The sequence below is a fragment of the Penicillium canescens genome (genome assembly GCF_028828765.1).
Source record: "Penicillium canescens strain IBT 15451 chromosome Unknown utg000002l_segment0_segment0, whole genome shotgun sequence".
Lineage (NCBI taxonomy): Eukaryota > Fungi > Ascomycota > Eurotiomycetes > Eurotiales > Aspergillaceae > Penicillium > Penicillium canescens.
The window spans coordinates 5,059,505-5,087,335 of record NW_026703964.1 but is presented as its reverse complement, the minus strand read 5'-3'; the positions used below and the strand labels follow the sequence as shown (position 1 = coordinate 5,087,335).

Here is a 27,831-nt window from a genome sequence, read left to right as displayed (position 1 = left end):
ATCGACTGCCCAGTACAAGGTGCTGTGGAATCTCCCCCACTGTGGCGACCCACATCGGCCACCATTTTCCGAACAGACAGTAAACCGGAGATGCCAGCGATTGGATCGGGGATTTCTCTGAATTCATTGCATAAAAAGAATCTGACTAAAACATCCTTCCAGCAGACTTTACCCCGCACTTCTATCGAATAGCTCTCTATCCAGTCGAGGCTCGGTATTTCAAATGACGGATAGCGTCGCTTCAAGGGCGCGAACGAAGACTGAAAAGATGCCAAAGTCCAGTGATCATCCGAGGTCTAAGCGACATGCAGTGATGGCATGTGTAGCATGTCGGGAGAGTAAAGTCAAGGTGACTATCCAACTCTAGTAATCAAGCGACAAGGCTAATTCTCACAGTGTGATGGTGACGGCAATGAGAAGTGCTCTAGCTGCGTGAACAAACAGCGCGAATGTCGATACCAGGCCGTGGACAAGAGAAAGTAAGTTTGAAACATGAGCTACCCTGGTATATATATACAAAGCTAATCAAATGCAGGTTGCCTTTGCGAGTTGCCATAGAGCTGCTAACAAGCAGGGTGAATCAGCTGTATTTATTCATTTATCAAAATGGATTAGAGCCCCCATGCATGCCGCAAGAAAAGGATGCGGCTCTAGCAAACGTCCTTGATATACTCGGGCTGACTGAATTTCACTCGGCCTCATCTCAGCTTGATGCCAGTCTCTCGAGAGCGACAGTGGCTGAGCATCTACCGTCTGATGCACCCACTTTGTTAAACTTCTCTACTGATCCGGGTATTACGAAAAATGCCGAGAAACTAAGAGATCACAGCTCTCCAGGAGACAGTTCCTGCGCTTCTCAGCCTGATATTGTTCATATCCCAGATCCTCAGACCATGCCCACATTGCCTATAGCTTCCAATGAGACGGCAAATATTCCAATCACAGATCCATATCCCCTGGATAACGCCTCTGATGCCTCCCTAGCCAATCTAGACTGGAGTCTGAATATCGGAACATGCATGACTCCACCATCTCCGGACATCCAGGGTCTACTTGGTTGCACCTCGTCGATAGAGACACTGGAGCGGGAATTGGAGGGATTACCGGACGCTATCGAACCCCCTGTCACCGATAATCCAGCCAGTCCTGACAAAGAGACAAGAAGTCCCGAAAGGATAGAAGACCTTATCGACGAGCTTTCTGATCGGGTGGGAACATTACGCTTCGGTCCTGAAGGACAACCTCATTTCTATGGTCCAACTTCGACATTCAACCTCCCGGATGCTCCCGTGGCTACTAAACCCCAGACACATCGCACCTTGGATTATCGTGACAGTGATGTTGATCCCGATGAAGAAGCCCCGCTAGCTTTGGAAGAGCACCTGCTCAATCTATATTTTACCTGGCAAGACCCATCGTTCCATGTGGTTGATCGAGACATGTTCGAGAAGGCAAGGAGGGCCTGGCATGGAAAGGAAGAAACGCCGTTCTATTCCGAGGCACTCTGCTACGCAATGTGGGCAGACTATCCGGGCCTCAATGAATACATTCCCGCTGACCACTACAAACAGGTGCTCCCTCGGTGCAGCTTTTGAAACGCGATATCACCCGTCATTCGTTACATTTCCAAAGTCTTTAGTGGAATACTTTGGAGACCGTGCGAAGGCCCTTCTTGAGATTGAACTGGACTCTCCCTCTGTAGCGACAGTTCAAGTACTAGTCATTATGAGTAGCCATGAGGTTGGAAACGGCCAAGATACTCGAGGGTGGCTTTACAGTGGTATGTCTATCCAATTCCAATATCGGACTTGACTGAATAACAATTCTAGGAATGGCTCTACGGCTTGCTTTTGATCTCGCTCTTCATATCGACCTTTCTTCATATGTTGCCCGTGGATCTATCACTGCTGCTGATGCGGAGCTACGCCGGACTGTTTTCTGGGCTGCATATATGGTTGACCAGTAAGTCTCCTTATAATTGCTCCTTCACTAGTGTTTCACACTAACTTTTATGCAGTCTTGTCGGATTCTATCTAGGCAGGCCTTTCTACACCAACATGGAGGATGTGACAGTAACCAAACCAAACACTGACACCCGCCACCAAGAACCTCCCAAATGGACACCATACGCATGTCCTATCTCATTTGGCAGCAACTACGAGTCATTAGACTTCATGGAAGCCGTGAGTGAACAAGAGGTTTCTCTTTGTGAGATTATGGCGCCTTGCGGCTATTTCCTGTATGTTTTCCGTTTCTCGTCTCCTCTCTTCCTCTCGTCCTTCGGCTGATATATGATATGATAAAAAGCTACGGAAGCTCAAGCATCTCAAAACTCCTCCTCCAGCAACTGAACGTCAAGGTCGTCGCCCGTCTCCTCGACTGGAAAGCCCAATTACCGCAATCCCTCCAAATAAACCTAAACGACCACACAACACCCTATCTCCCCCATGTCCTCCTCCTCCACATGCAATTTTTCCAAAATCTAATCCATTCCCACCGACCCTGGATGTCAAAAGACTACCTCCAGCCCCAACCACCCGTTGGACCAGGCCACACGCACGCACGAGAGATGTGCATACAATCCGCAATCTCCATCGCCAAGATCCTAGTCCTCTACGAAAAGCGATACACTCTCCGCCGGATAAACGTCAAAGCAGTCTCGATCACATCCTCTGCCATTCTGCTTCTTCTCTTTGCTGCCGTGTCACACTATCCACTCGCAAAGAATGAAGATATAACTGCCCACCTCGGCACATGCTTTAGAGCTCTTGATGAGTTCTCTTTGTCTTGGCAGAGTGCTAATAAAGTCAAAGATCTGTTGGTTAGATTACAGTATAAATGGGAGTTGAGGACTCGAGCTAGTAAGCAGGGTCGGGCTTCGGATGGGGATATTGATCCCCCGAGGAAGAGGTCGCGGACGGTGAATGGATCTGGAACTGGAACTGGGACTGGGACTTCAAGATCTGATGGTGGTATTTCACTTGCGCATCCTAGTCTTCGGGATTTACAGCCGGATTCTGGGTTGGGGTGGATGCTTATGCTTAGTGGGCAGCTTCCAGCTGACGGGGACGAAGATCTTTATTCTTTTGTTGCTAATACTGCTATTCCTGGGGTTGACTAGTCGCCGGATCTTTACCGAGTGTAATGTTAAAGCTCGAATGCTCGAGTCCATCAAAAGACAGCTGTATCTTCCTAGTTGGTAACTTCTTGTCCATTACTATAAAACACACATGTTGAGCCAGCAGCTTGGGTCCTTGTATAACAAGCTGTCTCCCACACGAAAGTCTGAGAGTGAATCTGGAGCTCTGTTTGCTTTGTCGTCTTACATTAGAGACTCCAATATATCCTTTTGCGGCGCCTCGCATGTATGGTGGAGCACCTTTAGGGCTCGGGTGTGAATCCTTCTCATCTGCGGGGAAAGGCAATTTCTTCTGCAGCTAAATCCTTAGTACATTAGGATTCTAAATGAGAACCTGTGTTTCCCTGGGTATTGCTGCGTAGTTTTCATGAAGGAGAAACAATTATTGAACTAGATAAAGTGAAAACAAAGCGAAGAGTGTAGTGAAAAGACGGGCTCTGGGGCTGCCTCGGGGAGTGGCTGACTAACGCGCCTTCCCCGAGTTTCGCGGGATTGAAGGTTCCCCTCAACTTGGAATGTTCCGGCTTTGATTTCGTTGCTCAACGAAGCTGTGATGGTCCTTAAAAAGTGTAGTATCTGTTCCAGGGTCTTCTCCAAGACCGAACATGTCAAGAGACACGAGCGGTCGCGTTAGTCACCTTCCAACCCCAATGAACATACCTAACGCGTGGAATAGATACCAAAGAACGCCCTTACCAATGCAATGTCTGCTTGAAGCGGTTCTCTCGTAGTGATGTCTTGAGCCGACATGCCAAGGGCCATGAGACTCAGCTCACTGCAACGGGTGGTCCATCAGATGCGTTAAATCGACGGTATTCTGCGATAGCCGCGTCACCAATGAATGCAGCTCCAGAAATCCCAGCCGTCGCCGAAGCGTATCAGCTTCCAAGTCTCTCTTCTACGCCGCAAGATATGCCACTCGTGCCGCATCATGCCCGCTCCGGATCAGAGCTCGGGGCAATGATGATTGACGAACGGCAGCCTTATTTCGGGTGGAATGAGGTCACTCCACACCAAGCACCTCACAGACCCAGCATGGCTTTCGATCCTGTGCCCAAGGATATGCTGCAACTGTGGTTGGAACCTCACCTGGTCATGTCCCCAGGCCAGCAGACTCAGCACTCAGCCGATAGTGCCAAATCGAGCAGCGACAATATCCCCACTGAACGATTCTACAAGGTCCAGCGGTGCTGGCCTGCACCAATCAACAGTGGACGACTCATCAATAACTTATGGCGAGATATTGCGTTTTCGGTGGAGGACAATGTCTTCTCCGTTCAGTCATTACATCTTCCCAGTGAGGTAACATTCACTCAAGGATCACGGTGTGGACTGGACGAGGACTGCAGACGACGACTACAGGCGGTGTTTGGCCGTAGGCCGGCAATGCATCCGCACTTGCAGTCTCCAAATAATGGAGGCATCTCCCCAGTCACGCCTGTCTCGGCTATGAGCCATCTGCCCGATTTCCCGCCTGCTGAGATCTTGGATATGGCACTCGACCTTTATTTCCGTATTTCTCTTGTTCCTTTTGTTCATTTGCCGACATTCTCAGCGAGGAAGACGCGACCCTCCCTCTTGTATGCCATGATTTTAATCGGCATGACGTTGCTTGACACCAAAGGGACAACTGATTTTGTCTCTCGGAATTTCACTGTAAGTTGTTTGTCATGGCCCCTTCGTTCATGGTATCCTAACAATTACATTTAGAGTGTCTTAGAGCAGGTTACAGCGGAGTTTTCTAGATGCACCGTAGGAGTTGAGAATGCCTCGGACACTATGACATTATTTGCGACAGCCTTGCTATTCCTGCATCTTCCTCTTTTGACAGGAGTATGACACTCCAGACCTGAGAATGATTTTTCGATACTGACTGTCGTTTAGGAAAAAGAGCATCTAGAGCAATGTCAGACATTATACGTGAACGTCATGACCGTGAGTGCAAGACCTGTACATAATTCTACATCGTTTTAACAAATTTGATAGGTTTCCCAAAGACACGGCCTCTTTACTGGGGGCCAGGTCCTTGACATGAGCCTATTCGAGAAATTTGCCGATCTCGATATGAGATGGAAAGCATGGAGCAAGGTTGAGTCAACCAAAAGGTGAGGCATCGCCCAAACACAAAAACGTACAACTAACCAGTCCACCAAGGATCATCATTGGACTTCTCCTCTTGGACTCTTGCTACTCATCCTTCCTCTCAACAAGCCCAATAACAAACCCCGACACAATCCAACTCATTCTCCCTTGCGGCGACGACCTCTTCAACTCTCACTCCTCCCACCGCTGGACGCAACTCATCCGCTCCGGGAAACGTATTCTTTCCACAACAATCAACGCGCCATCTGAAAACACCAACATCCCCAACCTCGAAAACCCCACCGAAGACTTTTGCATCCAAGCCATCCTCGCAACCGTCCAAATCCGCCAATCAGAAGCTTACCACCGCCTCCTGTCTAACAGAGCCAGCTACCCCTTCGCACCATGCCACACATACGCCATGGATGGCCGAGCAAGGTGTCTCCCCTCACTCCAATTCCAACTCATCACGAACTACGGGGAAACCTTCGACCGCCTGAGTCCTAATGCTCTCATCATGTGGCATCATATGTGCATGATGTTAACAGCCGATATCCAAATATTCGACCTAGCTGCGGGCCGTGCTGGCCCACTTCCAGCGCGCAAAGCCCTCGATCAAATCGCCGAGTGGGCACAGACCCCAGCAGCGCGACGGGCTTGTCTGCATGCTGCGCATATCTACAAAGCTATGACGAACCGCAAAGCCTCCGACCATCCTATCTTCCACTCCCTCCTCTCCTGTTTCTCTGCTGCATTAGTACTGGGTCTGTACACATTCATGGTTCCCGACTCCGCGAACACGACAAGTATTGGCTCTGTGGAATTGATGGATGATGTTGACTGGTGCTCGGTGGGCACCGAAGGTTTCACGAGTTTCATGGAGCCTGGAGGCAGTCAGGGTTTCGCCCCTACCGATGATCCTGCTGTGAACTTCATTCGAAATGGATCGACTGTTTACTTGCGGGGCACGTCTTTCCATGGTGGATATCAGTCTGCTCGAAGGGTTCTTCTTGATTATGCTTCTCTTCTTAAGGATTCTGGGAAGTGGAGTGTGAAAAAGTTTTCGCATATTCTATATATAATGAGTGATGTCCTTATGGACCTGGAGTGATGATACCTTTACCACTTTTGGCTGGAGTATCAAGCAGCGTTTGTTTCTGTCCACATGTACGTTAGCCGGGGAGGCTATTTCTGTGCTTTAGTTTAAGACGAACCTGACGAATTGTACGATTTACCTGCTATACCATGCTCTCCGACGTAATCCATATGGCTAACTAACCAACTGTATATTTACACTTTTGTCCACCATTAGGTATATATATACGAGCAAACTATAAACACCAACAGTAGCAACCCCTCATCTATACAAAATCCCCTCGACCATCTCCCCAATGGCCAAACAACTAGTCAATCCAGGACTCTCAATCCCCAAAAGATTCACAAACCCCGGCAAACCCTCCTCCTCCCTAATAATGAAATCCTGAAAACCACTCCCCTCATTAACAGCCCCACCCCTCCCCAACTTAGGCCGAACACCGCAATAATCCAACGAAATAGCATCAACATCGACACCAGGCAAATAAGCCCGAATCTCAGGCAAAGCCCGCTCCAACCTAGCAGCACTAGGAACAAGATCATCAGCGGCATCAACCCATTCAACATCAGGCCCAAACCGAATCCGGCCACCCATATCAAGCGTCAAATGCGTCCCCAACCCCCCAGTCCCAGGCATCGTAACCGGATAAACAAGCACATTCGTCTTCGGCCGACTAGCCGCATAAGAAAAATAAGTCCCCTTAGCATAATGCGGCACGAAATGCCGTTCAGCAGGAAGCAACATATTACTGATCTCGCACGCCCCATGACCAGCCGAATTAACAAGCGTCTCAACCGTAATGCACGTCTCAGATCCGTCTTCGTCGCTCACAGCAGTCAGTTTATATCCGCCCTTCCCACCGTCCACAGGCTCGACCCCCGTCACCCGCGTCTTGAACGCGATGTCCCCGCCCCGCTCTTCGAATGATCCTTGTAGGTATGTCATTAGTGAATGGCTATCTACAATACCGGTCGTTTCGGATTCCAGAATCCCCGCGTCGGCTCTGACGTCCGGTTCGCGGTGACGGGCTTCATCGCGGCTTATTGGGCGTGTGGGTGCGTCGAGGGTCTGCGAGTGCGCATGTATCTTTAGGGCTGCTTCCCATTGCTCTGGGGTTTGGGCTACGATCCATTTCTTGGTGTTTCGGTGGGGGATGTTGTTCTTTGCGCAGAGGTCGTAGAGGAGGTTGCGGCCGTGGATGCAGAGTGTTGTCTTTAGGGAGGTTGCCGGGTAGTAGAGGCCTGCGTGGATTACCTGTTTGGATTGGTTGGGTTAGATTGGAGGTTGGAAGTCGGGGTGGACCGGTCTAGTGGGCTGTTGCTAACCTCGGAGTTGCGACTGCTTGTCTCGGTTCCTGGCGCATCGTGTCGCTCCAGTAGGATGGTTGATGTACCCTCCCGAGCTGCGAGTTGTCGGGCAGCAGCGAGGCCGACGACTCCTGCACCTATTACCTGTTGGTAAACGAGTTAGCTAGGGTTGTTCATTGCTTTGTATGCGGGTGCGGCCGGGGGAGGAGGGCATACTGCATGCGTGAAGTCGGCGTTGGTGGCTCGGGTGCTGGAGAAATGGCGCCTGAAGCTCGGAGCCCGTATATTAAGGAAGGAACGTGAATACATTTTATATACTTCACAACCAGATGAGAGGGGACGCTCTATATTATAAGTGAGTAAAAGAGTAAAAGGTAGTGAGGAGCTTGGATGGCGCGATCCCGCGGCCAGATGTGCTCAACTCCACTGATAAGAGATAAGTTTATTTTGTTGACATTTTGGTTATATTAGCTATATTGGCTATATTGGTTATGTTACATTGGTAAATGCATTGAATGTTATATTCAAGGGATATCTAAAATGTATGAAGATGGGACGTACATCTATCCGATATGCAGGTCTACCGCTTGCTGCTGTTCTTAAGCATCTCTTCCAAATGCTAGGCAAGTTAGTGAACAATACCTCGGAGGACACAATGTGGACACTCACCTGCTTCTGTTCAGTTGCTAATTTGCCTTGGGTATCCTAGATATAATCAGCATACCCCCTCCTATACGAAGGGAAGGCAACATACACTTATGATGGTTAAAATCAATGAATAATTGTTGAAGAGGAAGCGCTCTCGTCGCTTGGCGTCCGTGCCGTTGCGACTGAGTTTCGCCAAGAGTGAGTCAAACTCGGCAGTCAACCGAGCAAGACTGTTGGAAACCGGCTCATCGTCACCGGCATCGCTGCTAAGAACAAGGATTCCATGGAGAAGCTGGCCAAACCGCTGGGTGAGGAAGTGCGGTGCCGAGGACTGCTTGAGGTCGTCTCCGCCTGCGATCGAAAGGGCAGAAACAGCACTGCGTCCTGTGTTGGACCCAACGCGTTTCAGCGACTCACCATGGTGGTCCATGACCACCTGGAAACGTGGCCAGAGCTGCATATTGATTCCATTCACATATGAGTCGGCTACTGGCACCTTGCGGCGCTGGAGCTCGAAGGCGGAATGCTGGTTCAGGCGAACGCACATTAAGACACCCAGAGAATCAGTGGTCTGTTCGATAAGCCTCTTGGTGAGGTTCTGGCCAAGAGTAAAGACCTGCTGGAAGATCTCCACCGCATTGCGAGAGATTTGATGGAAGGTTTTGGCGGAGAAGAACTCCGTCAGGAAAGAATACTCGGCACACACGTTGTCTACCAAGGCCAGGTTGAAGTTTCGAAAAGGGACTTCAATCCCATGGTAGTTGTTGTCTTCTTCGGCTAGATATGAGGATAGAGCTTGTAAATTGCCAGTTCGGAGGATATCAACTCGTCTGCCTAGAGAGAAAGGATCATGTGCGGCAGAGCCAGCTCGGCCACCGGGTAGGATGTTTCCTATAATTATCAGCATGTAGTTGGCTTGGCAGAGACAAAGCACCAACCGGTTCGATGGGAAGAGGGATCTCCTCCGAGCACCTCATTGCGGTCAGGAGGGTACACCTTGACCTTGTCGAGTGCTTGGAGGTAGCGTGTGAAATGAGATGTGTAGTACCAGCGCATTGTATTGATATATGCCTGTGAGATCTCTCCAGCCAGCTTCGGATGAGTCTTTGAGAGATAACTATAGAGATCTTTGAACTTGACCAATCGTTGTTGTTGGATAATCTGTGAGTTGATGTTAGGGGATCGCATCGCCCGGATTTGCGATACCAAGTAATCTCTGATTCTTTCGATCGCCTTTATACAGTTAATACAGATTCGTCTGCTTGCACGCAACCAACACTTACCTTGTTTTTCACATCAATCAGGAGTGGTCGCACATCCTCAATTGCCTTAAAGCCATTGGCAGATGATGCCTTGGATTCAATGTTTGTCGTTCGAGTATCAATCTCGTTCAGAGCACGTACCCAATTCTCGTCGATGGGGCCCTCGGCGATTGTCCGCACAGCTTTAGGGGAGATACTGATCTCTTCCACGGCGGGTCCTAGAAGCCGTTCCACATTTCGCCTGTTCTCCAGCATTGCATTGAGCTGTGTAGAGCGGGATTGCAGAGTCTCGATCTCTGCCGATACAGCGCCCAGTTCAGTCTGGAAGTCATTCAGATACAGCTCGACTGACTTGGACACCTCATCACAGCCCGTGATGGAAGTATGTAATTCCTGGAACTTGTCTCGCTCTTGTTCAAACTGCTGAAGTGTTTGTGCATTGACATCGCTATCCCGGGTCTTCTTCCTCGGTTTTTCTTCCTTTGTCAGAAAGTCCTCAAGGCTGAGCCCATCGAATTGAATAATTTCCACTAGCTGTGCAGGCTTCTCTAGCTCCAATAACTGCGACTCATTTGTCTCTGTCTGGTTTTCCTTTCCAATGATGCTATTTAAGACTTCCAGCGGGTCGGGAACATTGGCAGGTCGCGGTCGTTGGATGCTTGTCTGCTTCAATGGAGAGCCATTGGCTGTCCGTGCAGTTCCTGGAAGGGATGCGGTGGAATCATTCGGGGTCACGAGGAGCGATGTAGAGGATGTTTTGGAAGTTACCCCCGGCCGGCCATAGGGACCTGGGAGAAGCTGGGATGAGGTTCGTCGGGGTAGGGGAGAGAGGTTTCGGCTATTGGTTGGCGTAGACTGGCCTGAAATGCGGTCGCGCCACATAGTGCAGGATCATCAGATCATGAGAAAAGCCGAAGGAAGGTGAAGTGAAGCAAGTAACTTAACATGGTCATTCTACGTGTTGCATATCCCAAAGTGACACTAAACCCAATCGGACCTAGCGTCGCAACACCCCTCGTCTCCGCCACAACAGGCAAAATCCAAAAATTCTCTCCCGATCTCCTCTTTTTCCTTCCCCTCCCCATCCTAATTCCTTCTATCCTTCCTACCTCCCCTCAAATCTATTCACCATGTCTGCCGAGGAGGTACGTTCTTTCTTGTCTCGCGATTTTTTCGTCTAGCGCTGCTTTTTCGTCAAGCCCCGCATGCGGCTTCCCCTCTCTTCGCACGAGACTACCCTGGGCTCATCACCCCGCTCAATCTGGAAGATTTTGAAGTTGGAAACTAACACGATCTGCTGTAGCACGATGTCACCTTCGAGTCGGCTGATGCCGGAGCCTCGCTCACCTTCCCCATGCAGTGCTCTGCTCTGCGCAAGAACGGCCACGTTGTGATCAAGAACCGTCCCTGCAAGATCATTGACATGTCCACCTCCAAGACTGGCAAGCACGGTCACGCCAAGGTTCACCTTGTCGCCACCGACATCTTCACCGGCAAGAAGCTTGAGGATCTCTCCCCCTCCACCCACAACATGGACGTCCCCAACGTCACCCGCCGCGAGTACCAGCTCGTAAGTGTTCCAAATCATAGTTGAATTGGAACTTATAGACTAACAAATATTAGCTCGACATCACCGAGGATGGCTTCATGTCCCTGATGACCGACAACGGTGACACCAAGGACGATGTCAAGGTTCCCGACAACGAGGTTGGTGAGAAGATCAACCAGATGTTCACCGTTGAGGAGAAGGAGTGCAGTAAGTGACACTTTTTCAATTGCCAAGTATTATTACTGATCGATTCTAGACATTGTTGTCCTGACCGCCATGGGTGAGGAGGCCGCTATGGAGTGCAAGGAGGCTCCCAAGTCCGGTTAAATAACCTGGACATGTTGCTTGTTATGCCAACCTTTATGTTCCAAAAGGGCTAAAACCCCCCAAAAATTCATCTTTCATGGTTCAACGGACGGATACGATTCCTTGAACGATATCACCGTTGCTTCAAGGTCTGTCCATCACGTAACCTTGGATTTGGGCTGGACCAAGAATTGCTTTGGTTGGCATGATGTGTGTTGTCCGAACAGTTCTGAGTCTCAGCATCTCATGATAGTGTGACGAATAAATACTCTTGCTTGACAATATATGAGATGTAAAACTCTGCTTAAAGACCTAGATCAATCAAACCACATGAATATGAATACACTTAAATTAACTAAACTACCTAAAACACTTTAACCACTTAGAAACCAATGACGACTGGAGGATTACGATCTCCAAATCTTTGCAAAGTGGAGCGTCAGAATCGGCGGTCACCTGGAGGGCAGAAAAAAGTTCCGCCTCAATATACCCTTCTCCGTCAATGACATGAACAACTCCCTTGATGGAATACGTTACCCGAGGGGTTTGCGGTCAAGAGGGATGCCGTGAGACGCGATACTATCTCGACAATGGTCTTTGGTATTGTCGGCGCGGTCACTTGCAAGCGGTATGACGTCTTCCTTCGATAACCATGAACGCGCCAGATATCAGATGGTAGTGGGAGATTTCAACTGATGGAATAACGCATAGGGCGTCCAAGTCGCAGACGATGCAGATGATTTCGGAAATCTAGGCAGACTACATCGCGTGAAGAAGGAAGCCAAGGAGAAGACGAGCAAGAGTATGTATTAGCCATTTCATCTAAGGAGCTTATCGCTGACTTTCGGGAAAAGCACTTCGTGGCCGTGCGGCATATACGCTTCTCTTGCAATGCTATCAACTCATTCTTTGGAAGCAATGTCATGCCTTGGTTCATGAACAGGGCTTCCCAGAGGAACTTGAGGTGTGTGCAACAGTCTCCCTTTGACATGCATGAAAGCTCATCATATATCAGGTTGTTGTTCGTGATCTCTGGGCTCTTCGACTCCAGGACTTCACATTGAAGATCACTGATACTGAAGATGACGATGATACTGAAAATGAAGGTTTCAGCTCGCAGCCTGGAGAAAAAGATGGCTCTGGAGAAATTGGATTCAAACCCGATTCAAGATATGTCGAGTGGCCTCGTCTGATTGATTCTCTTGCAACATGTTATCTAGCTGCATTTTTGATGCGGCTTCCTGTCTGCGTCAGTGACTTCCACGAGTATGTATATTCTATCTGCCTTTGAGCTTTTTCTACGATCTATACTAACCCTTCCTAGGATGATCATGCGCCAGGATGTTCCTTTTGCGCGAGTCCTGGCCACCGTCCCTCGAGAAATGAGGGACAAGCTTCCTCCAGAATTGACTGGGATTCTTGAAGTCACTGTAAGTTAGCCTATCTGGAATGGATTTGCTCATGTCTACTAACCTTGTTTAAGAAACTCCCCACACCAGAGCGGTTCCATCATAGTGTCCTGGAAACAGCGGTGTTCTACCAACGCCGATTTGGAATGGCGCTTCCTGCTCTGAATTCGCCAATGGTTCTTTGCCGGCTGATCAAAAGATTAGCCTTGCCTAGTACGACATCCCACCCCCGTGATCAATGTTTCTCTAGCTAACACATTATAGTCGAGGTATATGAAGCAACCAAAACCTTACAAGACCTCCTTGGTTTCACATACAAATATCCGATACCAAGCTCAAAATATGCCCGAAAAGGGCCACTTAATTTCCCCGATCTGCAAATGATTGTACTCATTGTCATTGCAACAAAGCTCCTCTTCCCATTTGATGATTTGAAAAGATACCCCATAACCAACAAGGAACCCGCAGCACAGACCATGGACTGGCCTCTATGGGCACGCGCTCAGAAACATTACGACCATGATCCGCGATTTGTCAACAAGATTGGAAAAGGAACCGCCCTCCAGGTCACAGACAAAGATGTGATGGACATGACTTCTACCCAATTGGACAACTACATGGATTGGTACGAAAGCAGCTGGCTAGATACCTCCAGAGCCCCGGATCGCCTCGCTGAGCTGTTCCCTATCAGTCGAGCAGAACCGGATATTCAACCAGCTCCAACCGCCGCTTCGGAATCATCTTCAGCCCCTGAAACTGGTTCAATAAACTCAAAGCTCGACATTTTACTACAAACCGTCATGCAAGATATGAGAGCCAGACGGGTTATCCCTGAGGAAGATGAAGGAGCCAAGCGTCCCGGCCAGTGGTATCGTCGATATCGATGGGAATCCCAGCTCAGTGATTCTGCACGGGCTTTCTATGAACTTGCTGCCAAGCTTGCTGCAGTCCCATTGAAAACTCTTGTCCGTAGTGTGTCACTTGTTGAACACAGGATCGCAAAACTACAAGAGGACCAGGAGCGCCGGGAGTACTACAAAAGAGAGGGGATTGAGTTTGATGAAAGCGTTGATGAGGATGAGGCGCCACAGTATGAATCGGATGAAAGCACTGACCCAATCAATAAATTGGACGAGCAGCTATATGCGATGGACGTTGATGAGGAATTCTGATGTATCACAGGCACGGCGTTGGGGCTGGATATTGTATTTGGCGTTTACCATGAGTTATTTTAAGTTCATATCATGTTATTTCAGCAAGCATGCTTTCAAGGCTTAAAGAATCAGCTCAACAATCATTCATCCGCAACAAAACCAGGTGTACTACAGAATTGTAAACCTGGAAGTACACAATTGTAACCTGATTGGATCTGGTCGACCCGAGACCGGGGTTCACGTGACCTATGACGAAACAGGAAGCAGTTAGGGCTTAGGGTAACCCAGATCGGTCCACCTTTGCTAAGCGAGCGAAATCCTCAAATTGACAATCGACTGCTCCGCCTGGAACACAGCGACCGACAGCCGACACCAACGAAAAATCGCAACCAGTACGTGCCTTGAACCCCGTTGAACAGCATCTATGCATTGCTATGAATTCACCATGCTAACATCGTCTTTTTCCGCGCCTTTCCAGTGCAGATGTAGGTCATCCTGAATCCATATGTCATCATGAACCCGCGAACCACTTCCGACCGACGCGATCCCACGAGAAGGAAATTTGGACATGGACTAATACGCCTGGATATAGTTTCGTCAAGACCCTGACGGGTAAGACCATTACCCTCGACGTCGAGTCGAGCGACACCATCGACAACGTCAAGACCAAGATCCAGGACAAGGAGGGCATTCCCCCTGACCAGCAGCGCCTGATCTTCGCCGGCAAGCAGCTCGAGGATGGCCGCACCCTGAGCGACTACAACATCCAGAAGGTATGCGAACGCCTTTTTCAATCTTTGTGATAACGACCAGAAGTGGGGACTTTGGGTATTCTCGGGTTGGATCGGATTTCTTTGTTACAAGTCGACAGACAAAACACTATTATGCCCGCCGAATACGCAAGAGGAGGAAACCAAATCGCTTCACATTGTGGTCTTCAAATGCGCTGGAATAGTGGCTGACTTGCGATTTTTCTCGTTCTATAGGAGTCCACCCTTCACCTGGTCCTCCGTCTCCGTGGTGGTATCATTGAGCCTTCCCTCAAGGCCCTCGCCTCCAAGTACAACTGCGAGAAGTCCATCTGCCGCAAGTGCTACGTACGTTACTACCCCGCGTCATCCGCGCGCGCTCGAATCTCCTGGAACTACCCCTCCAAGGCGCGCTCCGTCAACATCTATACTAACGTTGACTAGGCTCGTCTCCCTCCCCGTGCCACCAACTGCCGTAAGAAGAAGTGCGGCCACACCAACCAGCTCCGCCCCAAGAAGAAGCTCAAATAAGCGACTCGCTCCTCGGTGTTGTGCTCGGTGTGCTGTGGTGCAGAATCCAGTGCAGGGGAATGGCTGGGCTGCTACATGGAGAGGTTTACAAATGGCGTTAGATATGATGAAACAATCAATGCAGCCTCAGTCATACTGTTCTTAGTTGGCTCCTCTCGACGACCAAAAGTGCACTCCATGAAATGAAATGTGTAAAATTTCAAAAATAACGAATTGTTACTTCCATTGCAATCGATAAATACACGGGTACAATACATTGCATGCTTTGAACATGAAACATGCCTAGAATTCTCGAAGCGTTGCTAACCCTGCTGCCTGAGCAAGACTGATGGAATGACCAGTATTCCAGACCCGAATATTCCCCCACTTATGCCCTGAACATCATCCCCCGCTTGGCGTCAGTCTTGTCATCAGCGGCTGGCTCCTTGTTCTTGGAAACAGGGCTTCCGTGCCTAGTAAATCGGTCAATTAGCTGTCCTTCCGACTCAGTAGATAAAAGGGACATAGGAATGAACTCACGCAAAGAAAAGCACCTTGATAGCAATAGCCAAACCAGCATGCAAAACAACAACCAAGATCAGAAGAATCTTGCTAGCTTTCGCATCCGTAGCATTCAGCACAGGATAAAGATTCCTCAGCAAGAAAAACACCGTCCAAGCAAATCCAACCCCAACAAGCGCCCAGTTAAGCGCCGTCAACGGACTCCAGCTAACAAGCGCAACACCAATCCAAACCAGATTGGAATACCCATACAGAGCCCAGCACTCAATAAGATCAGCCGTCGAGCTTCCAAACCAACGCAGCGCTCCCCACAGCGCAATAGGCAGAATACCAGTGTATCCATAGATCAACCCGGCAGCACCAGACAACAAGGTAAAGTCATACTCGAAATGCTTGTCGTCATTGTTCGACAGCCATTGCGAGATCGTGCCGGTCAAGAATAGAATCACGACCACCGTAGTCGCGATCCAGATCGGCCCGTATAGGTCTGCGTTGCCTTCCAGAACATCCAGGAAATTGGTGCGCGGGTACAGGGCTGCCACGCAGCGCCGGAAGACTTCGTTCGTGTCGACGTCGAAGAATTGCTCGTAGTAGTGCATCGACCACCAGCTGTGCTTGGTTGGCGTGCCGCCAGGGGACCGGTCCCGGCCGCGGGATGAGCTGCCGCCGCCCAGGAACGGGGCGTGGTCGCCTTGGGCTTTGGCGGTTCTTTGGTCGCTTTCGAAGTCTGGTTGGGAGGGGGTGGGCTGGTTAGAGAAATGTGCTGTGGTGAGCTTCCGGGGGTGTAGTTCTGGACTCACTGGAAGGGTGGAATTCGAGGTCCTCTTGCAGGTCGGTGTGTCCGAGGTCGCCCTGTTGGCGGGTTAGATGGATTATTTGGGATATTGGGTTATTTCGCGCTTACCTCTGCGTCCACGTCGACTACGACGTCGTATCCTCGGTTCGCCATTGTGGTTGGGTTTGAAGGGAGCTGTTGGAAGGGGAGTTGTTAAGTGTACACATCAGCTTCCGCAGATAAGTCACCGCTCAGCCACAGCTGCGGGTACATTGCCGTGTCTTTACCAACATTAGTGACCTCTACCGTATATTTGAAGTTGATTAATTGGCCGGTTTGTTTTGTGGAAAGTGTTCATTAGCAGAATTAGATTGTATTGTTACTTTTTAGATGACTTCTTCATAATTATACACGCGGTAAACACCAAGGTAATACTTATGTTCATTGAAGAGAAGAAATCCACCTCCGAATCACTTTTTGAACTCGAGCAGCATAGGACAAGATAGCATTGTCCAATCCCTTCTTTCGGAGGTAGATGGACGCCGCTCCAACCAAAATAGCCAATGCCACAGAGCCAACAGAGCGACGATGGCTCCACATAAAGTCGAGAGCCTGTTTCTTGCGCTCCTCATAGCGAAGCTGTCGGGTCTGTTGATCAAACAGATACACTGCATCTTCTACTGCATATTCTTGATATGGATCTCGTGAAGTTTTGAGCACGCTGCACCAAGGAATATGTTTCCAAGCACCGAGCGGCAAGGATTCTGGTGGGTGGTCCTTGAATAGCTTTGTCGCATTCTGGATGTGGCCATCCAAATCAAGCGGGTTTGGGAGCTTGGAAAGTGTGAAGTGGAGCATTTCAGGTTCGTCTTCGGGGATGCCTAACAGCTCTTTCTTCCTCGACAGGATCATTGCTGCAAAAAGGTAGATTGCAACGACAGGTTCCCGGGCTAGAAGGAAGTCAAAAAGTCGAGCAATGTTGCTGTATTCTTGGATGTCATGGGCGTAAAGAGTAAGAGTGGCTGCGAGAGCGAAGAAGGGTTGAATGTTGCCAAGGTGCCGCCATAGTTCGGAGTCTGTTGTTTCGATGATGGCAGGAATTAAGTGCAAATGTTTCACGGCTGGTGAGAGTGATGGAAGCATGTAGTCTCTGATGCGGAAGAGAGAGATTTGTGCCACAGCTGGCAGGGCCTTCTTCTCGCCCAATACCAGAAGAAGAACTTGGACTATGTCGTGATATCCTTGGAAATAGCATAACATTGGATAGTTCCTAAGGACTTGGGTGATCAATTTTGATAGTTGATTTTTCTTGTTTAGAAGTTCTGCTTCCGGCGCTATAGATCGAGTTAGTCATAACGTTCATAGTGTTTATAGACTGATACGAACATTTTGGATAGTAAACGAATGACCTGTTGACGTCGAGTTCTACCTGATCTTCATCAACATGCCGTGCAAGCTCATCACTTGGAACAGGTTCGTCATGTCGTGATTTTTCATCGCATCGTAAAAGAATGGGCCCTGTTTGTTGGTCAACGTCCGCACTGCTTTCTTATTCGGCCGACTTACATGCTACTTGCCGCAATTCATCCTCTAACAACCCGCCTTCGGACGTTGCTAATGACGCTAATGCTTCTAGATCACGCGAAATGCAAGCTTGACGAATAGCTTTCGCCTTCTCTGCTTTGGCAATCGCTATTTGTTGTGATCTCGAGGATGGCGTCGACTCATCCGTCTCATTAGAGTTATCAGAGTCCATGCCTTCCAATGAAGCAGTGGAACTCGCATCTTTCAGTTCCATTTCAGAATGTTCCATCCTGGTTGGTTTTAAGGGGGCTGCTTCCCAAAGGCTTTGTTCGACCGGGATCAACGACAGCCAGCATGCATGCACAGCAAGCAACAAATGTTAAGCCTGATTTGCTTTTTCAGACGAAACTTGCGATAATGACGTTGCTTTTCCGGCGACACTGCTCAGGTTATCGACAACTGGTCGATATAGATCGAGTTTGGTCTCTTCACCTTCTGACACAATCATGCAACGGCGTGTTGAAATGGCTTCAAGCCAAGAGAACACAACACAGGCCTTCGCTTTCAGCTCGATGCGCATACATCCAGATGTGGAGTGAGAATGCAGAAGGCGGCAGCGCAGACCCTCCCGTCCAGTGGCCTGAGGCACCACTCGGCAACGTGACATGATTTCGACAACATCACCTGTGCTGCGCTGGGGGTCTGCATACGATCGCTTTGCGAGTTTGATCGCATTCCTTAGGCACAAATGTGCTTAGTGCTGCAGACTCAGTCTCCCTGAACTAGTCGATTTCTCCTCGGTGGTGACAGCCCAGGCATTGCGGAGCTTGTGGGCTTCGGCGTTGAGCATTTCCTAGGGACAACGTGAATCTGGCTAACAGAGCCTTCACATCTGCTTGGAGCTTAGGAACCAATGCAATAGGTTACAGCCAATGCCCATAGGTCTCTTTGGTTCTTTGATACCTAGGAAGAGGTCCGGCCAAGCTGTACGTCGAGCATCGGATTGTCTTGGGAGGTACTGTTAACACAGAGACCAACGGGGCTTGTCTAAAATACCAATATTTGCTGCTGGGACCAGGCATATTGAGGGTTGCATTTGCGTTCATCCAATCTCTGCGCAATTGCACCAATATCGAATGTCCCAGTTCATGGATTGCATTTGATATACCCTAGGCGGTATCAATTGAGACAATATCTGGAGTGCGCCTTCCTCAAGCCTACTAGGGTCTGGGGCTGATAACCGGTCACCTGGGCCTGTTGATTTTGCATCCTTGGGCAGCGCAGCGCGTCTTCGATCTCGCGTATTTCTCGCACTCGCGTCTTCGTTCCTTTTATCCCCGCACTCTGTTTACCTTCATCTTCTGGTTCCCTGAACATTTTGCTCTGGTACTCTGCTCTCATACTCTACTCTCATACCCTGCTCTCGTACCTTGCTGTCATACCCTGCTCTCATATCCGTTCCCTGTGTGTTCTCATATCGTTCCCCAACCGTTTTGCCCCATTTGCTTTTCATACATTCCAAGTCACCATGTCCGACGTGGCTGATGCTGGGGCTAACCCAGAGCCGATGGAGGTGACAGGGCTTCTAACCCAGCCCATCCTCCCCAGCCCTATCATCAACTGGATACTCCCCGCGCGTGTTCGAAGCAAAGAGCACAACGACGTTGTCTTTGTCGGCGAGAGGCGTATTCAGGTCAAGGAGGCACTCCCCAGTGGAAATCTCGCAGATGTCTTCGAGAAGAATGACCTTACTGGCTCACCTCTTGGGGCCAAGGTTATTAACGTCGGCACTCAGCTGCCTTGGGAAACCCAGGGAGCCCGCTCATCCCGGTCAATTGGACGCATGGAAGCAGAGACTCTAGCCCCTCAGATCCTATTTCTCGCGTTGGATTCGAACGAGCTGCTCTTTATGTACTGCGCTGCAGGAAGAGAAGATCCATTCGTCACTCACTACCGACCACTACCCCGCGATGTCAATACCTCTGAAAAATATGGCCGACACATCGCGGTTGACCCGAAGTACGTATCATCTTCGAGTTCTGCTATTATTGAAAGCTAACAGAATTAGGTCACGCGCGGTCGCAGTCAGTGCATCGCGTAATTTCTTCGGAATTATGTGGTTGAATTCTTCCGATGACCTCCAGCTGCAGATGATCCAGGGAAGACTGCATCCAATTCAATCGGTACGCTGCGTTTGCCCTTCAAACAGGCTGGACTCTAATAATCTTCAAACAGGAAAATTTTCTTAAAGTGAACGGCGATATCTTGTTCATGGAATTCCTGTATCCCAAAGCCATCGATGACAAAAGAATAATCCTACTTCTTATCATTCACACAGAATACACAACTCAGGCTCTGTTCTATGAATGGGATGAGCTTCGCATGGACGAGCGCCTTTCTCCCAACATCACAACCATTTCTCTGCCTGCACAAGACTTCCTACCTACCATGATTGTTCCCTTGGCCAAGGAATCATCATTCCTGCTCATCACCACAACATCCATGGCAATGTACACACCTCATAGCATGAATCGCCCTATGAGATACCCACCCATCATCCCCGATACCGATCCTTCTCAGATCGGGCTATGGACCCGCTGGGCAAGACCTTCGCGAAATTGGCTCTACAGCCAGCGATACGATGGTATCTTTTTGTGTCGAGAGGATGGATGGATTTATTATCTCGAGTTTGGCAATGAGGGTGAACTTGAAACCCAGACCTCTCTGGGTCAGCTCCACTGTGATGTTGACACTGCATTCGATGTTTTGGATATGGGCCACGAAGGTGGCGACTTCATCCTCGCTGCTGGAAGCCACGGTGACGGTGGGCTGTTTGTCCAAGAGGCACGAGACCACCCGAGATGTGTCCAGCGTTTTCTCAACTGGGCACCGGTCACCGATGCCGTTGTTGTGCCTTCATACTCCGAAGACCCCTCCAAAGCTGATCAAGCTCATGATCGGCTATTCGTCTGTTCTTCCTCTTCTACGGGAAATGGCGCGATTACTGAACTGCGATATGGAGTCGAGGCTCAGGTTGGCGTTGCCGTCGCATTGGGTGAATTTTCGAACATTCGTGATATGTGGGCGATGGCAAAGGAGATGACTGGCGAAATTTACCTCATGATTACCGATCCAATTTCCTCGTTGCTCCTTCACACTACTTTCGACTTGAAAGACGGAATTTCTGCCCTCCAGGATGGTATTGGCTTTGACACTGAACAGACCTTGGCAACAGGCTCTACGCGTAGTGGTTTTGTCGTTCAGGTCACAGAAAGAGCCACATACATTTCTAAGCCAGATGATCCTTCCTCCAGTCAATGTGTTCCGCATGACCCTTCTCATGTTGTTACTGCAGTTACAGTTGATAAGGCAGACTCTCTGATTATCATGACTGTCAGCAGCCCAAGTGGGATGTTCCTTCGTCTCGTTAAGATCCTTGAAAACGCTTCTTTGTGTCATCCTGTGGATCCAGTTCCTCTCCAGAAAGCGCCCATCTCTATCTTATACCAGACTTGGGGCACGACTGGGCTTATCTTCCAGGGCACCAGTGATGGCACAGTGCTAGTTTTCCACGTCAGCAACGACGGTTTTTGTGTTAATCAACTCGCCAAAGTTAGTATCTCAGTCGATGTTGAAGACGACATATCAAGAGCAATCGACAGTCTTGCTGTTATTCGCATGTCCACGGGGCGTGAATCCAGTGCATTCCTTTTCTGCGGTCTTCGAAGTGGCATACTTGTGCCATTTGAGATAAAAATGAACGGCTTTGGTCTTCATAGTGGGTCGTTCTCTATTCGGGGCCATCTTTCACGTTTCTAACAGATTTTGCTCTCTAGGTCTGGATCAACAAGCACCAAGACATATTGGGAAGACCTCAATAATGCTCAAGGCTATAGAAACTTTTGCCTTGTTCACATGTGGCGGTGAGCTCTGGCGTATTTCATACGCCTCCGACAGCAATCCCTCTGATTATTTCCTGTCTCGCGTCTGGATCACCGATCAAAGCTGGGTAGGTCTAACCCATCCATTCCGTCCTTGATCGTGACTGACACTCACGTCAGCCCGCATATTTCCCTACCGCCATTTCCAGCTTTGACCTTGTTGCGGTAAAGGATCCGGAGACTGGCTTCACAAGTGTAGTCTTGTTCTGCTTTGCCGACGATAACCTTCTAGTCTGTTCTCTGGATCACGAGACCAAAACTGTTCCACGGCGCATTGATGTCCCAGGAAATCCCAACAAGCTGACTTATTCAAAACACATTCGACATCTCGTTGTTTCCTACTCCGTCACTGAGCCCAAACTTGAATCAAATCCTCTTGGACGTGTCACAAAGTCATACATTGAATTTGTGGACCCGGATTCCCAGAACCCTGTTACTCGTAGTGACAGGTTGGCGACGTCGGACGGCCTGATCCCATGGAGACCAAGCGGGTCATCCGGGGAGAAGATCACCTGCATCTTTGACTGGACTGCCCAAAAGAATGGCAATGAATACCATCTTATTGCAATTGGGACTTCGCTGCCCATACCTGATGACCCCAATGACCTCCAAGGTCGGGTCTTGCTCCTGCAGGCTTCTCGGGATCCCAACACTCCAGAACAGATCAACTGTGTTGATAAGTACGTGCAAATGTTAGACAGACCAGTTTATGCGATGGCGGCATACCGTGACAGCCTGATTGTTGCCTCTGGAAAAAGACTTTTCCCGGTAGCTGCGAGGAACTCCGAGGTGAAATGGTCTCGAGATATCACAGCTGTTCTTCCATCTCCAGCCGTCGCAATGACGGTGCAGGGGAACTTGATCTATATCACAACATCTCGCAGCTCTAACTTGGTCTACGAGATTGTCAAGGGGGATATCGTGCACGTCGCGTCTGATGCTATCGCTCGGGATGGCTTGTCGCACACTTTTATCAATGGACATGGCGAGCAGTCAGATATGATGTTCGTGAGCACTCGAGGTGGTGCTGTCCAGGTTTTCAAATATCTGGATGCGAACAATTACAAGGATTTCCCTATTCTTAAAGCTCGTCCGTCGGCTGATCTTCCTGTTTCAATGTTGAGACTCGTCCAAGGCAGCAAGTCCCCGCCGCTGTTGTTCACTACTACCACCTTGTATGGTTTTGCCCTCAATGGATCAGTCTACCGCATGCTGCTCCTTGAAGAAAACGAAAGGCGTCTTCTCGAGAGTCTCCTCAAATTGTGCCTCAGGGACCATGCTATCTGTCCATCTTTGTCGGCCAGGAAACGCCACATCGCCGCAGCTAAAGATTTTGCAACCACCATGCATATTGATGGGAACATCCTGGCTCGTCTCGCCGAGCGCGATGAACAATACCTGAAGGAAATGCTTGCCCAGTACTCTGTGAAACGGGCAGGAACTCCACTGGCTGCCCTGGCCGACGAGTTCTATGAGGCGGCTCGAGGCGTCTTGGGAGAATCTGAGAACCATATCCTGGCTGTGTTCAACTGGCTTCGGGCTGTTCTGCACATCGAGTTTTGAATTCCAATTGTAACTTAGTCTAACTGTGAAGAAGCGTAAGCACATATGTCGGAGTTCGTTCAGATTTTGGAGTAGGTGGTATGTACCGAGTGGCCCACAAATGTCAAAATTCTGTATGATTTCATATTCTGCTTCTGCGTAGTCAATTCCCCTAGTAAATCAGTAGATTTGAGACTAGAAACTGCCCACAACGGCTGTAACTCAAGCTTGTGGAGGAAGTGAAGTCAGGCTGCTTTGTCCCCACCGTCAATGATTCTTCCCGAAATTCTTTTCTCTCCCACACCCCTCCCTTGGCCCACCTTAGAGCTCTCTGCCTTTCTTTCCGGGGATTGTCTATTTGATTCATTTGGTTTGTGGCCTTTGATTCTTTTTATTACCCACGCAAATAAACGGTTAGCTCCGTTTGTGCGCCCACTACACTCCCTCCGGTCGCCACTCGAATCGGACCTTACAGACACGAAAGAACGTCGAATCTCGACAACATGGCGCCTAAGAAGAAGGGATCCAAGAGACAGGAGGAGGACTGGGAGGCCGACCTCGGCGAGTCCGCCCCCGCCGCTGATGCTCCGGCCGAGGAGCCCCAGGAAGGTGCCGGCGATGAGGAGGCTGCTCCCGTCGGTGGCCTCATGGCTGCTCTCCGGAAGAACAAGGCCAAGAAGGCTAAGAAGGGAAAGCAGAATGACTTCGTCGAGGGCGAGGACGCCCCCGCTGCCGGCGACGACCTGGCCAGCAAGCAGCCTGAGGAGGGCAACTTCGATGACGACGATGTTTTCGCTGGAAAGAAGACCAAGCCCATTAAGGCTATTCCTCAGCCTGCAGCTGAAGAGCCTGAGAGCGGCGAGTTCCGCGTGAAGAGTAAGAAGGAGAAGGAGCGTGAGAGGAAGGAGAAGGAGAAGCAGCGTAAGAAGGAGCAGGTATGATATCAATTTTCCATGCTGATATAGCTGTGATAAATTTGCTGACCTGTTACTTTTCTATTTACATAGGCCGCCACAAAGAAGAAGGTTGCTCCTCCACCCAAGGCCGAGACTGCCAAGCCTGCCGCTGAGGTCAAGAAAGACGAGCCCGCCCCTGCACTGGCTGCCGAGACTGGTGGCAAGAAGAAGAAGCTTCCTCCTCACCTGGCAGCTCTCCAGAAGCAACAGGAGCTTCTCCGACAGCAGCGTGAGGAAGAGGAGCGGATTCTAGCCGAGGAGAAGGCCGCCGCAGCCAAGCAGAAGCTCCTCGATGACGAGGAAGAGCGGAAGCGGGAAGAGGCCCGTCAAAAGAAGAAGGAGAAGGAGAGAGAGAAGAAGGAGCAACTCCGCAAAGAAGGCAAGCTTCTTACCAAGGCTCAGCGTGAGGCAAAGGAGCGCAACGATATGCGCATGAAGCAGATGCTGGCGTCTGGTGTCAAGGTGGCTGGTCTTGAGGATGCCGGCGAGAAGAAGCGCCCCGTCTATGAGAACAAGAAGAAGAAGGCCGGTAAGAAGCAGGAGGAGGATCTTGAGGCTGCCGCTGCTCGTGCTCAGGCTAAACGTGAGGCTGAAGATGCCCGCCGGAAGGAGGCTGAGGAGAAGGCCAAGGCCGAGGCTGCTGCTGCTGCCGCTGCTGCTGGTCCTGAGGATGACGACGCCGTTGACGACTGGGAGGCGGCAGCTGACGAGGAAGTCAAGGACAGCTGGGATGCTCCCTCCGACGAAGAGGAGGAGAAGCCCGCTGAGAAGGCTCCTGAGGCCGACAAGAAGGCTGATGAGGAAGAATCCGAGTCGGACTCTGACGAATCATCTGACGAAGACTCATCCGAAGATGAAGAGCAGTCTGCTAACCAGCGGGCTGTTGCTGCACGAAAGGCGGAGGCCGCAGAGCGCAGAAAGAAGCAGCACGAGGAGGCCCTAGCAGCTCGTTCCAAGGACGATCTCCGCTCTCCTATTTGCTGTATTCTTGGTCACGTGGATACTGGTAAGACCAAGCTTCTTGACAAGATTCGTCAGACCAATGTGCAGGAGGGTGAAGCCGGTGGTATTACCCAGCAGATTGGTGCCACTTACTTCCCCGTCGATGCTTTGAAGTCGAAAACTGCTGTTGTGAACAAGGACGGCAAGTTCGAGTTCAAGGTCCCCGGTCTGTTGATCATCGATACCCCTGGTCACGAGTCTTTCTCCAACTTGCGTTCAAGAGGTTCTTCGCTTTGCAACATTGCTATCCTGGTTGTTGATATTATGCACGGTCTCGAGCCTCAAACTCTCGAGTCTATGCGTTTGCTGCGTGACCGCAAGACTCCTTTCATTGTCGCACTGAACAAGATCGATCGTCTGTACGGCTGGAAGAAGATTGACAACAACGGCTTCGAGGACAGCCTGAACATGCAGAACAAGGGCGTTCAGAACGAGTTCCGCACTCGACTTGAGGCTACCAAGCTTGCTTTCGCTGAGCAAGGTTTCAACTCTGAGCTATTCTTCGAGAACAAGTCCATGTCTCGCAACGTCTCCCTGGTTCCCACCTCCGCCCACACTGGTGAGGGTATTCCTGATATGCTGAAGCTCCTGACCAGCCTGACTCAGGAGCGTATGACCAACGCTTTGATGTACCTGTCCGAGGTTGAGTGTACCGTTCTGGAAGTCAAGGTCATCGAGGGTCTCGGTACCACCATTGACGTTGTCCTGTCTAACGGTGTTCTCCGCGAGGGTGATCGTATTGTAATGTGTGGTCTCAATGGGCCTATAACAACCAATATTCGAGCACTTCTGACACCGGCGCCGCTCAAGGAACTGCGTCTGAAGTCTCAATACGTTCACAACAAGGAGGTTAAGGCCGCGCTTGGTGTGAAGATTGCTGCCAATGACCTGGAGAACGCCATTGCCGGTTCTCGTATGCTTGTCGTCGGTCCCGACGACGATGAGGAGGACCTCGAGGAGGAGGTCATGTCCGATCTCGAGAACCTGCTGAGCCGTGTCTCCACTGACCAGCGTGGTGTCACTGTCCAGGCCTCCACTCTTGGTTCGCTTGAGGCTCTTCTGGAGTTCCTCAAGGTGTCTAAGATCCCTGTTGCCAACATTTCCATTGGTCCCGTCTACAAGCGTGATGTTATGATGGCAGGAACCATGCTTGAGAAGGCCAAGGAGTACGCTGTCATGCTTTGCTTCGATGTCAAGGTCGACAAGGATGCCCAGGCTTACGCCAACGACATCGGTGTCAAGATCTTCACCGCAGACATCATTTACCACCTGTTCGATGACTTCACTGCCCACATGGCCCAGCTCACCGAGCAGCGCAAGGAGGAGGCTAAGCTTCTTGCTATCTTCCCCTGTGTCATCAAGCCAGTTGCCGTCTTCAACAAGACTGACCCCATTGTCATCGGTGTTGATGTTCTTGAGGGAAGTCTGCGACTCCACACTCCGTTGGCTGCGATCCGCACCAACGCCGCTGGTGTCAAGGAGATTGTCGATATCGGCAGAGTGTAAGTTTGCTATCATTGCCCATTTTACTATTGGATTGATTTCTAACGCTATTACAGGACATCCATTGAGCGTGACCACAAGCCCGTCCCCGTCTGCAAGCGCGGTCAACCCTCCGTCGCCGTCAAGGTCGAAGCCCCCAACCAGCCCATGTACGGCCGTCACCTCGAAGAGAAAGACCAGCTCGTCTCACACATCTCCCGTGCCAGTATCGACACCCTCAAGGAGTTCTACCGTGCCGAGGTGTCGATGGAAGAGTGGGCTCTTGTCAAGAAGCTCAAGCCCGTCTTCGACATTCCTTGATTTCGTCCCTAGGGCATTTATCCGGGTGTTCGGGATTTCTTCTCAGAGCTAAAGAACGCCTTCGAACTTCGGACCCATTCTAGCCTTGCGGGATCACTCTTTTCCCTCGCGAATTTAATGATGACATCCTAGTGAGTGGCGAACTTGTTCTCCGTTGGCCTCCTCTGTTCTCTGTTATGGCACTGGCCAGGAGGAAGCGGATCTAAAATCTTTGAGCTATGACAATTGCTATCAAAAGCGGAAAAGTTATTTTGTCTTGATTGCGATTTGAACATACAATGAATTACCACGACTTGATGGATGAACAGGGAGAGAAGTCGCCTGTACATGATATAGGAAAAGCAGGGCCTGGTTAATACCAGATCTTTTGTTCTGTTAGTGAATTGAATTGATATTGCTAGACTATGTTCCAGTCTTCATCGGTACATCGTAAGGTCAGTTGAAGGCAAGTCATGGATAGTTACTTTCAGAATCGAGATAGACCAAGGTCCTCTTGTTCCATTCTTGATGTAATAGTTATGTATGTACGAACCCTAGTAACTTTACTTTGTTACT

The 27,831-nt window shown here is 49.9% G+C and overlaps 10 protein-coding genes across 10 annotated transcripts; 6 read left to right on the top strand and 4 right to left on the bottom strand.

Annotated features, from left to right (window-relative positions):
- Positions 1-174: 174 nt before the first annotated feature.
- N7446_003157 (uncharacterized protein) lies at positions 175-3,121 on the top strand (the record flags this gene model as incomplete). Its single annotated transcript, XM_058511906.1, has 7 exons — positions 175-349; positions 397-479; positions 536-1,516; positions 1,572-1,780; positions 1,830-1,962; positions 2,018-2,239; positions 2,308-3,121. The coding sequence occupies exons 1-7, from the start codon at positions 224-226 to the stop codon at positions 3,119-3,121; spliced, it is 2,568 nt and encodes an 855-aa protein (XP_058377442.1). The 5' UTR covers positions 175-223.
- Positions 3,122-3,692: 571 nt separating this feature from the next.
- On the top strand, positions 3,693-6,332 carry N7446_003156 (C2H2-type zinc finger protein; the record flags this gene model as incomplete). The annotated part of the gene is made up of 6 exons (XM_058511905.1): positions 3,693-3,768; positions 3,816-4,795; positions 4,850-4,972; positions 5,024-5,074; positions 5,126-5,244; positions 5,294-6,332. 6 exons carry the CDS (start codon positions 3,693-3,695, stop codon positions 6,330-6,332), a joined length of 2,388 nt encoding a protein of 795 aa, XP_058377441.1.
- A 246-nt stretch (positions 6,333-6,578) lies between these two features.
- N7446_003155 (uncharacterized protein) lies at positions 6,579-10,461 on the bottom strand (the record flags this gene model as incomplete). The annotated part of the gene is made up of 8 exons (XM_058511904.1): positions 9,556-10,461; positions 9,211-9,505; positions 8,379-9,163; positions 8,294-8,329; positions 8,209-8,243; positions 7,841-7,889; positions 7,643-7,768; positions 6,579-7,571 (listed from the first exon to the last, which is right to left on the bottom strand). The coding sequence occupies exons 1-8, from the start codon at positions 10,414-10,416 to the stop codon at positions 6,579-6,581; spliced, it is 3,180 nt and encodes a 1,059-aa protein (XP_058377440.1). The 5' UTR covers positions 10,417-10,461.
- Positions 10,462-10,664: 203 nt separating this feature from the next.
- N7446_003154 (Eukaryotic translation initiation factor eIF-5A) lies at positions 10,665-11,410 on the top strand (the record flags this gene model as incomplete). The annotated part of the gene is made up of 4 exons (XM_058511903.1): positions 10,665-10,679; positions 10,838-11,104; positions 11,158-11,290; positions 11,340-11,410. 4 exons carry the CDS (start codon positions 10,665-10,667, stop codon positions 11,408-11,410), a joined length of 486 nt encoding a protein of 161 aa, XP_058377439.1.
- Positions 11,411-11,754: 344 nt separating this feature from the next.
- Positions 11,755-14,022, top strand: N7446_003153 (TFIIB-type zinc finger domain-containing protein). Its single transcript, XM_058511902.1, has 7 exons — positions 11,755-12,017; positions 12,101-12,191; positions 12,244-12,353; positions 12,405-12,655; positions 12,714-12,819; positions 12,873-13,011; positions 13,063-14,022. Exons 1-7 carry the CDS (start codon positions 11,913-11,915, stop codon positions 13,968-13,970), a joined length of 1,710 nt encoding a protein of 569 aa, XP_058377438.1. The 5' UTR covers positions 11,755-11,912; the 3' UTR covers positions 13,971-14,022.
- A 1,577-nt stretch (positions 14,023-15,599) lies between these two features.
- On the bottom strand, positions 15,600-16,682 carry N7446_003152 (Yip1 family protein; the record flags this gene model as incomplete). Its single annotated transcript, XM_058511901.1, has 4 exons — positions 15,600-15,684; positions 15,752-16,460; positions 16,534-16,585; positions 16,638-16,682. 4 exons carry the CDS (start codon positions 16,680-16,682, stop codon positions 15,600-15,602), a joined length of 891 nt encoding a protein of 296 aa, XP_058377437.1.
- A 267-nt stretch (positions 16,683-16,949) lies between these two features.
- Positions 16,950-18,321, bottom strand: N7446_003151 (TBC domain-containing protein; the record flags this gene model as incomplete). Its single annotated transcript, XM_058511900.1, has 3 exons — positions 16,950-17,842; positions 17,895-18,026; positions 18,075-18,321. 3 exons carry the CDS (start codon positions 18,319-18,321, stop codon positions 16,950-16,952), a joined length of 1,272 nt encoding a protein of 423 aa, XP_058377436.1.
- A 90-nt stretch (positions 18,322-18,411) lies between these two features.
- On the bottom strand, positions 18,412-18,882 carry N7446_003150 (uncharacterized protein; the record flags this gene model as incomplete). The annotated part of the gene is made up of 2 exons (XM_058511899.1): positions 18,412-18,734; positions 18,801-18,882. The coding sequence occupies 2 exons, from the start codon at positions 18,880-18,882 to the stop codon at positions 18,412-18,414; spliced, it is 405 nt and encodes a 134-aa protein (XP_058377435.1).
- A 678-nt stretch (positions 18,883-19,560) lies between these two features.
- Positions 19,561-23,536, top strand: thtA (the record flags this gene model as incomplete). The annotated part of the gene is made up of 5 exons (XM_058511898.1): positions 19,561-20,051; positions 20,101-20,215; positions 20,268-21,810; positions 21,869-22,041; positions 22,094-23,536. The coding sequence occupies 5 exons, from the start codon at positions 19,561-19,563 to the stop codon at positions 23,534-23,536; spliced, it is 3,765 nt and encodes a 1,254-aa protein (XP_058377434.1).
- Positions 23,537-23,814: 278 nt separating this feature from the next.
- On the top strand, positions 23,815-27,678 carry N7446_003148 (putative mitochondrial translation initiation factor IF-2). Its single transcript, XM_058511897.1, has 3 exons — positions 23,815-24,450; positions 24,523-26,975; positions 27,033-27,678. The coding sequence occupies exons 1-3, from the start codon at positions 24,019-24,021 to the stop codon at positions 27,274-27,276; spliced, it is 3,129 nt and encodes a 1,042-aa protein (XP_058377433.1). The 5' UTR covers positions 23,815-24,018; the 3' UTR covers positions 27,277-27,678.
- Positions 27,679-27,831: the final 153 nt, after the last annotated feature.

Excerpts from the sequence above, each read along its gene's own strand:
- N7446_003153 (XM_058511902.1), top strand. The coding sequence starts at position 11,913 with ATGGAATACGTTACCCGAGGGGTTTGCGGTCAAGAGGGATGCCGTGAG. Across the intron at positions 12,192-12,243 it reads CAAGGAGAAGACGAGCAAGA|CACTTCGTGGCCGTGCGGCA; the intron begins GTATGTATTAGC and ends TTTCGGGAAAAG. Across the intron at positions 13,012-13,062 it reads CAAAAGATTAGCCTTGCCTA|TCGAGGTATATGAAGCAACC; the intron begins GTACGACATCCC and ends AACACATTATAG.
- N7446_003148 (XM_058511897.1), top strand. The coding sequence starts at position 24,019 with ATGGCGCCTAAGAAGAAGGGATCCAAGAGACAGGAGGAGGACTGGGAG. Across the intron at positions 24,451-24,522 it reads AGCAGCGTAAGAAGGAGCAG|GCCGCCACAAAGAAGAAGGT; the intron begins GTATGATATCAA and ends CTATTTACATAG. Across the intron at positions 26,976-27,032 it reads ATTGTCGATATCGGCAGAGT|GACATCCATTGAGCGTGACC; the intron begins GTAAGTTTGCTA and ends ACGCTATTACAG.